The following is a 9975-nucleotide window of genomic DNA, read 5'->3' on the forward strand; positions in this document are numbered from 1 at the left end:
AAGGGGGTGAAAGTGTCCGGACTGGAAAGGGGGGAAAGTGTCCGGACCGGAAGGGGGGGAAAGTGTCCGGACCGGAAGGGGGGGAAAGTGTCCGGACCGGAAGGGGGGGAAAGTGTCCGGACCGGAAGGGGGGGAAAGTGTCCGGACCGGAAGGGGGTGAAAGTGTCCGGACCGGAAGGGGGGGAAAGTGTCCGGACCGGAAGGGGGGGAAAGTGTCCGGACCGGAAGGGGGGGAAAGTGTCCGGACTGGAAGGGGGTGAAAGTGTCCGGACCGGAAGGGGGTGAAAGTGTCCGGACTGGAAGGGGGGGAAAGTGTCCGGACTGGAAGGGGGTGAAAGTGTCCGGACTGGAAGGGGGGGGAAAGTGTCCAGACTGGAAGGGGGTGAAAGTGTCCGGACTGGAAGGGGGGGAAAGTGTCCGGACTGGAAGGGGGTGAAAGTGTCCGGACTGGAAGGGGGGGAAAGTGTCCAGACTGGAAGGGGGAAAAGTGTCCGGACTGGAAGGGGGGGAAAGTGTCCGGACCGAAAGGGGGTGAAAGTGTCCGGACTGGAAGGGGGGGAAAGTGTCCGGACTGGAAGGGGGTGAAAGTGTCCGGACCGGAAGGGGGTGAAAGTGTCCGGACTGGAAGGGGGGGAAAGTGTCCGGACTGGAAGGGGGTGAAAGTGTCCGGACTGGAAGGGGGTGAAAGTGTCCGGACTGGAAGGGGGGGAAAGTGTCCGGACTGGAAGGGGGTGAAAGTGTCCGGACCGGAAGGGGGTGAAAGTGTCCGGACTGGAAGGGGGGGGAAAGTGTCCGGACTGGAAGGGGGGGGAAAGTGTCCGGACTGGAAGGGGGGAAAGTGTCCAGACTGGAAGGGGGTGAAAGTGTCCGGACCGGAAGGGGGTGAAAGTGTCCGGACTGGAAAGGGGATGAAAGTGTCCAGACTGAAAGGGGGTGAAAGTGTCCGGACTGGAAAGGGGGGAAAGTGTCCGGACCGGAAGGGGGGGAAAGTGTCCGGACTGGAAGGGGGGGAAAGTGTCCGGACCGGAAGGGGGGGAAAGTGTCCGGACCGGAAGGGGGGGAAAGTGTCCGGACCGGAAGGGGGTGAAAGTGTCCGGACCGGAAGGGGGGGAAAGTGTCCGGACCGGAAGGGGGGGAAAGTGTCCGGACTGGAAGGGGGTGAAAGTGTCCGGACCGGAAGGGGGTGAAAGTGTCCGGACTGGAAGGGGGGGAAAGTGTCCGGACTGGAAGGGGGTGAAAGTGTCCGGACTGGAAGGGGGGGAAAGTGTCCAGACTGGAAGGGGGTGAAAGTGTCCGGACTGGAAGGGGGGGAAAGTGTCCGGACTGGAAGGGGGTGAAAGTGTCCGGACTGGAAGGGGGGGAAAGTGTCCAGACTGGAAGGGGGAAAAGTGTCCGGACTGGAAGGGGGGGAAAGTGTCCGGACCGAAAGGGGGTGAAAGTGTCCGGACTGGAAGGGGGGGAAAGTGTCCGGACTGGAAGGGGGTGAAAGTGTCCGGACCGGAAGGGGGTGAAAGTGTCCGGACTGGAAGGGGGGGAAAGTGTCCGGACTGGAAGGGGGTGAAAGTGTCCGGACTGGAAGGGGGTGAAAGTGTCCGGACTGGAAGGGGGGGAAAGTGTCCGGACTGGAAGGGGGTGAAAGTGTCCGGACCGGAAGGGGGTGAAAGTGTCCGGACTGGAAGGGGGGGGAAAGTGTCCGGACTGGAAGGGGGGGGAAAGTGTCCGGACTGGAAGGGGGGAAGTGTCCGGACTGGAAGGGGGTGCTCAGTGCTCGGTGCTCCTCTCAGTGCTGCCCCCTATCTCCTCCCTCTGCAGGCGGTGGCTCTCGGTGATTGGTTGGATTACACCCAGGACAGAGGTCTGAGTCTGGAGAAGAAAGCCAGTCAGCTGCCCCGGGTGAGATGAACATTTCTTCTTCTATTACCACCCCCCCTGTATACCCCCCACCCCCTCTATACCCCCCACCATGAGATATATATATATATATACCAGTCCTATCACCCTATTGTAGGACTCCTCCCCCTCCATACCAGGGGGCGGGGTTATATTGCCGGTATATAAAGTGTGGAATCATTGTATTGCTTTTATTTTAGGTGACTTTTCTATGTGCGCTCTGCACCCTTTATTTGGGGGGGGGGAATAGGTCCCCATTAGAGTCCCCCCCTTACATCAGAGTTCCCCCTTACATCAGGGTCCTCAACAGAGTTCCCCCTTACATCAGGGTGCCCATTGGAGTCCCCCTTAGATTTGAATCCCCCCTTACATCAGGGTCCTCATTAGAGCCCCCCTTTCATCAGAGTCACTGTCAGAGTCTCCGCTTACATCAAAGCACCCATCAGAGGACCCCGTTAAATCAGAGTTCATGCCAGAACCCCCCCCCCTTACATTTCAGTCCCCATCAGAGTCTCCGCTTACATCAGGGTCCCTATCAGAGCCCTTCTTACATCAGGGTCCTTGTCAGAGTCTCCCCTAACATCAAACCCCATTGGGGTCCCCATTAAATCACAGTCCCCACTTACATCAGGGTCCCTATCAGAGCTCCCCTTACATCAGAGTCCCCATTGGAGTCCCCCTTAGTTCAGAATCCCCCTTACATCAGGGTCCCTATCAGAGGCCCCCTTACATCAGGATCCCTATCAGAGGCCCCCTTACATCGCAGTCCCCATCAGAGTCCCTCCTTACATCAGGGTCCCTATCAGAGCCCCCCTTACATCAGGGTCCCCATCAGAGCACCCACTTACATCAGAGTCCCCCTTTGAGCCCTCCCCTTTACATCACAGTCCCCATCAGAGTAGCGGCATCAGACCCCATCCCTTCTCGCCAAACTCATGACCGAAGGACTAGCCAATCTAAAACCGCGCTGTCAGGTGCATAACAATGCCACGCCCAGCTGCACCCTGCACAGCGATTGTCCAGCTAATAGACCACAATCTGTGTACCGGCAGTGTGAGCGATTGTTACTGGGTCAGGATAATTACACAATTAACCCTTCACACTGCCACCACCTCCTTATTGTACAGAGAAAGAGGAAACTCGGCAATATCAGCAATAACACTATAATGATTGAGATAATCGTCTGTATACCACGGTCACCGCAGGCCGGTTATACAGAGGGTTACACACACACAGGAGCGCTCTTCAGAGACAGGGGTTCTTAGTTTGCATTAAAGGGCTCTAGAAACAGTTCAACACTTTCAGAAAGAAAGATTTATTACTAAAAGGTCAAAATGGTGCAATAAAAGTATTTACAGAAAAAGATGTAACCAATATATATATATATAAATATACAGAGAACACCAGCACAGGAAAGAGGTAGAAGAAATGAGTTTAGAGGGTTAAAGTACTTGCCAAAGTCCTCCCAAAAGCCTCTAACCACTTCCCATCCAGCCCATGTATATAAACGGCCTCCCCGCCCCCTGCTTGTGCGCGCTCCCTGGGAGTCCGCAGCACCGCGATCCGGTGCCTGCTGTGTCCTCCAGACACAGCGCAAAACCGATCGTCTGACGGGAACTCTGTGCGAGGTCCTGATCATGTGATCACCGATTGGCACGATTGCTACACCACTTACATCAGGGTCCTCATCAGAGTCCCCATTGGAGTCCCACTAAGATCAGAGTCCTAACTTACATCAAAGCCCCCACTTACATCAGGGTCCCTATCAGAGCCCCCCTTACATCAGAGTCCCAGTTAGAGTCCCCCTAAGATCAGAGTCCCCCCTTACATCAGAGTCCCAGTTAGAGTCCCCCTAAGATCAGAGTCTTCACTTACATCAGAGCCCCCCCCCCTTACATCACAGTCTCCATCAGAGTCCCCACTTACATCAGGGTCGCTATCAGAACCCCCCTTACATCAGGGTCCTCATCAGAGTCCCCATTGGAGTTCCACTAAGATCAGAGTCCTAACTTACATCAAAGCCCCCATCAGAGCCGCCGCCCCACTTACATCACAGTCCCCATCAGAGTCCCCACATACATCAGGGTCCCTATCAGAGCTCCCCTTACATCAGAGTCCCAGTTAGAGTCCCCCTAAGATCAGAGTCCCCCCTTACATCAGAGTCCCAGTTAGAGTCCCCCTAAGATCAGAGTCCTCACTTACATCAGAGCCCCCCCCCCCTTACATCAGAGTCCCCATTGGAGTCCCACTAAGATCAGAGTCCTAACTTAAATCAAAGTCCCCATCAAAGCTCCCCCCCCTTACATCACAGTCCCCATCAGAGCCCCCCTTACATCACAGTCCCCATCAGAGCCCCCCTTACATCACAGTCCCCATCAAAGTCCCCCCTTACATCACAGTCCCCATCAGAGCCCCCCTTACATCACAGTCCCCATCAAAGTCCCCCCTTACATCACAGTCCCCATCAGAGTCCCCCCTTACATCACAGGCCCCATCAGAGTCCCCACTTACATCAGGGTCCCTATCAGAGAACCCCCCTACATTAGAGTTCCCATAAAAGCCCCCCTTGCATCAGAACCCCCCCCCCCCCTTACATCAGAGTCCATCTTATATCAGAGGGCCAGATAAAATCTTGCAGTGGGCCGGATGTGGCCCGTGGGCCGTAGTTTGGACACCCCTGTGGTGTAAAGGAGTGATTCACACTTGTGTCCCCTCTGTGGTGGATCATTTTCAGAGGGTTCGACCCCCCAAAACCTGCAGCAGCACCAGCAGATCAATGAGTCGCAGTCGGCCAGGATATATTTCTCAGCAGCATATGTACACCACTGTATGCTGCTTTTGCAGTTAAATGGGGGCAGTAAAAATGCAGCTCAGTTGCTTGTTTTTTCCACCCCAGGCTTTACTGTGTTTATTTCTGTACAATACGGGGCTGTGAGTGCAATAATGTATCCGTTCCTTCACAAACACAGATTGACAGGTAAAACCCGGACATTTGCACCCGTGGTACTTACCTCCTGCTGACCACACTGTGAACAAAACACGGAGATAACGGGGTCAAAGCTGCGGCATGCTGCAGTAATAATACTCAGAAGATGGGAGGATGAAAAAGTAACATAAAAACAAATAATAATAATAATAATATAATATATAAAAATGTTTATTAATAATAGTATAAAAATAATAATAATAATAATAATAATAAATGAAATATTAAATAATTAAAAAAAAATATAGAAAAATAAAAAAATGATAATAGACTATAAAAGCGAAAAAAAACTATTAATAAAATATGAAATAATATATAATAAAAAATTCAAAATAGAAAGTATAGTAATATAACATATAAAAGTGTAATAATAGTAATAATAATAATACTACTACTAATAATAATGAAATAATAAAAATGTATAATAATAGAAAATATAAACGTGTAGTCATAATATTATTAATACTAATAATAGTATAATAATAAAAATAATAATAATAATAATAATAAATTAAATATTAAACAATTTAAAAAATAATAGAAAAATAAAATAATATAATATAATTTAAAACTGAAATATTATTATTATTGCTAATAATAATAAATGAAATAATATATAATAAAAATTAATAAGTACAATAATAAACAGTAATACGGGGCAGCACAGTGGCTAAATGGTTAGCACTTCCCCCGGCAATATTACAGAATCACATTAGGAACGAATTTCAACAAATACGAATTAAACTTGAACAGAGGAATTATCCAAATAAATGGTTAGCACTTCCAGCTGAAAGTACTCGGGTCGTTGGTTTGAATCCCAACCAAGGCACCAGCCGCCTGGAGTTTGCATGTTCTCCCTGTGCCTGCGTGGGTTTCCGCCAGGTACTCTGGTTTCCTTCACACTACAAAGACATGCTGGTAGGTGAATTGGCTCCTGTCTAAATTGTCCCTAGTATGTGTATGTATGAATGTGAGTTAGGGACCTTAGATTGTACGCCCCTCGGGGGCGGGGAATGATGGGAATGTACAATATATGTGTAAAGTGCTGCGTAAATTGATGGCGCTATATAAGTACCTGAAATAAACATAAAAGTGTATTACAAGTATATTATTAATAATTTTTATTAATAATAATAAATATGAATATAATAACATAATCTATACAAGAGTAATAATAATAATAATAGATGAAATAAAAAAAATAGAAAAAAATTAAATATAATATAAAAAAATGTGTAATAATAACAACAATAATTAAAATACTACTACTACTACTACTAATAATAATAATAATAATAATAATAATAATAATAAAATATGTAATAAAAATTGATAAAAGTATAATAACATAATATATAAAACTGTAATAATAATAAAACATAAATAATAAATGAAATATTAAAATAATTTTAAAAATAATAAAACATTAATTAATATAATATAATATAATATATAAAAGTGTAGTAGTAATAATAATAAAAACAATTATTATTATATTATAATACTAATAATTGAAATGATAAATATAAAGTGAATAATAAAAAGTATAATAATATAATATATAAAAGAGTAATAATAATAAAATAGCAATAATAAATTAAATATTAAAATAATTTTAAAAATAATAAAAAAATAAAATAATATAATATATAAAAGTGTAGCAGCAATAATAATAATAATAATAATAATAACAACAATTATTATTATATTATAATACTACTACTAATAATAATAATAATTGAAATAATAAAAAGTGAATAATAAAAAGTATAATAATATAATATACAAAAGAATAATAATAATACAAATAATAATAATAATAATAACAATAATAATAAATGAAATATTAAAATAATTTTAAAAATAATAAAAAAATAAAATAAAATAATATAATATACCAAAGTGTAGCAGCAATAATAATAATAATAATAACAACAATTATTATTATATTATAATACTACTACTACTAATAATAATAATTGAAATAATAAAAAGTGAATAATAAAAAGTATAATAATATAATATACAAAAGAATAATAATAATAATACAAATATTATTAATAATAATAATAACAATAATAATAAATGAAATATTAAAATAATTTTAAAAATAATAAAAAAATAAAATAAAATAATATAATATATCAAAGTGTAGCAGCAATAATAATAATAATAATAATAATAATAACAATTATATTATAATACTACTACTAATAATAATTGAAATAATAAAAAGTGAATAATAAAAAGTATAATAATATAATATATTAAAGAGTAATAATAATACAAATAATAATAATATAACAATAATAATAAATGAAATATTTAAATAATTTTAAAAATAATAAAAAAATAATATAATATAATATATCAGTGTAGCAGCAATAATAATAATAACAATTGAAATGATAAATAAAAAGTGAATAATAAAAAGTATAATAATATAATATATAAAAGAGTTATTATAATAATAATAATAACTAGAAAATCTACAATTTCTGGGGAAATTGTGTAAAGTGTTCTTGCAAGTAACCTTTACCAAATGATTGATGAAATGATTGATGAAATGTAAGCAGTGCACATTGCAAGCCTGATAGTGAGAAATGCATTTCAGCTTGTATTTTGAAGCTCACAGTCCAGCCTGGTGAGTCATCTGCCTCTTGAGTGACGTTTGGTTGCTATAGCAACTCACTCAGTCAGGAATGTCAGCATGTCTGTTCTAAACACACTGTTTAAACTTGCCAACTTCACTGGCGATTGCCATCTTCAAACGCTTGTAGTTTTAAAAGTATAAATGCTACTGCGAAGAGCTTGGTATTGCAAGAATCACAAGAAATCGAGCTAAATGTCTCTGAAAGATAAAAAATGAAGGCACAGTCTCAGTTTAAACACGTCCCTTAAAATTTCAGGTGTCTAGAGTGGAGTTTCAATGAAAGTCAATGGGAGGGGTGAGTTGCAAACAAATGGTCATATTGTGAAAACTATCAGGAGTATGTCCTAGCCGTGAACATTTTTAGTGACAGCAGGGTTAGCTGAACGTTTTGATATAAGATATGTGTAGGTGGGCTTGAAAATGACAGAGTGATGGCAGTTTACAAATCATGTTCTGATTTTTCTGATTTTTCCTTTGCACACTCTAGCTGTGCTCTGCTGCTCAATGCATTCCTATGGGAAAATTTCGCCGCAAAAACCGCGATATTTCTTGAACGATTCGGCGAAACGTTCCACAAAGTAACAGCAATCCGATCGGGAACAATCCGCACGTTTTGATATATTACTTGTCTTTGTAGTGTAAAAACTGTGGGAGGAGTTAGGGTGGTAAATATGGCTATAATAAGAAACGGAATAAGAACTAGAAAATCTACAATTTCTGGGGAAATTGTGTAAAGTGTTCTTGCCGCAACCTTTACCAAATGATTGATGAAATGTAAGCAGTGCACATTGCAAGCCTGATAGTGAGAAATGCATTTCAGCTTGTATTTTGAAGCTCACAGTCCAGCCTGGTGAGTCATCTGCCTCTTGAGTGACCTTTGGTTGCTATAGCAACTCACTCAGTCAGGAATGTCAGCATGGCTGTTCTAAACACACTGTTTAAACTTGCCAACTTCACTGGCGATTGCCATCTTCAAACGCTTGTAGTTTTAAAAGTATAAATGCTACTGCGAAGAGCTTGGTATTGCAAGAATCACAAGAAACCGAGCTAAATTTTGATGCATAGTATGTCTCTGAAAGATAAAAAATGAAGGCACAGTCTCAGTTTAGACACGTCCCTTAAAATTTCAGGTGTCTAGAGTGGAGTTTCAATGAAAGTCAATGGGAGGGGTGAGTTGCAAACAAATGGTCATATTGTGAAAACTATCAGGAGTATGTCCTAGCCGTGAACATTTTTAGTGACAGCAGGGATAGCTGAACGTTTTGATATAAGATATGTGTAGGTGGGCTTGAAAATGACAGAGTGATGGCAGTTTACAAATCATGTTCTGATTTTTCCTTTGCACACTCTAGCTGTGCTGTGCTGCTCAATGCATTCCTATGGGAAAATTTGGCCGCAAAAACCGCGATATTTCTTGAACGATTCGGCGAAACGTTCCACAAAGTAACAGCAATCCGATCGGGAACAATCCGCACGTTTTGATATATCACTTGTCTTTGTAGTGTAAAAACTGTGGGAGGAGTTAGGGTGGCAAATATGGCTATAATAAGAATAGGAATATACTTGTGAGATAACAATCAGTGCTTTGCAACAACATTAATAAATGAAATCATTTTATTTACTTTTTTTTAAAAAAAAAGCATGTAATATAATATATAAAAGCGTGTACACGCCCCCTGAGATTTCTGTCCAATCAGTGTCTCTCGTACTCTGACGATCTGTTTCCTTCTCTCGCAGTGTGACGTCGGGGAACGTTGCGCCATGAAGCACGGCCCGCGGATCGGAAAGTTGTGCGACTGCCTCCGAGGAGCCTCCTGCAGTTCGTTCATGCTGCGGTGTTACTAACCCCTCCCACTGAGGGCGGGGTCACCGGACGCCCTTGTGATGACACCGTCTTGTACTCTGCGCCGTTCCCGCCATCTCTGTGACTCACCGTCCGACTTACGCCCAATCCGGACCCCCGATGTTCATGTGACAACCTGTTTATGTTACCCCCCCCCCCCTTTAACTCATCTGCACTTTGAGCCGTTGCACTGATCCTGGGAATCCCCTTTAAATACCCCCTTGGCCCCTCCCCCCCCCCCAGTCGCCCCCCCTGTATGTGTCTGAACGTCCCGAATTGTTTTATATGATACAATAAACGATATAAAGTCTCATGTGTCTGATTGGCTGAACTCCATACACATTCCTGGGTGCCGATCCTTCCCATAGCTGGGCTGCGGGAAGCAGAATGCCGTCTTTCTCTCATTGGCTCACCATACACTGTACAATCCGCACCGTACAATCCAATCCGTACAATCCGCACCATACAATCCGATCTGTACAATATGACCCGTACAATCCGATCCGTACAATCCGCACCATACAATCCGAACCGTACAATCCGAACCGTACAATCCGAACCGTACAATCCAAACCGTACAATCCGAACCGTACAATCCGCACC

At 42.8% G+C, this 9975-nt stretch overlaps 1 protein-coding gene across 1 annotated transcript in view; it reads left to right on the forward strand.

Annotated features, from left to right (window-relative positions):
- Positions 1-9685, forward strand: part of LOC149436443 (cocaine- and amphetamine-regulated transcript protein-like) — a 10689-nt gene extending 1004 nt beyond the window's left edge. Inside the window, exons 2-3 of the mRNA XM_089661632.1 lie at positions 1813-1893; positions 9267-9685. Of these exons, the coding sequence (XP_089517758.1) occupies positions 1813-1893; positions 9267-9374 (189 nt within the window). The 3' untranslated portion in view covers positions 9375-9685. The remainder of the gene's footprint in view (positions 1-1812; positions 1894-9266) is intronic.
- The last annotated feature ends 290 nt before the right edge of the window (positions 9686-9975 follow it).

Source organism: Staurois parvus, unplaced genomic scaffold (assembly GCF_062004578.1).
Source record: "Staurois parvus isolate SC_StPar_1 unplaced genomic scaffold, SC_StPar_1.0 ptg001354l, whole genome shotgun sequence".
Lineage (NCBI taxonomy): Eukaryota > Metazoa > Chordata > Amphibia > Anura > Ranidae > Staurois > Staurois parvus.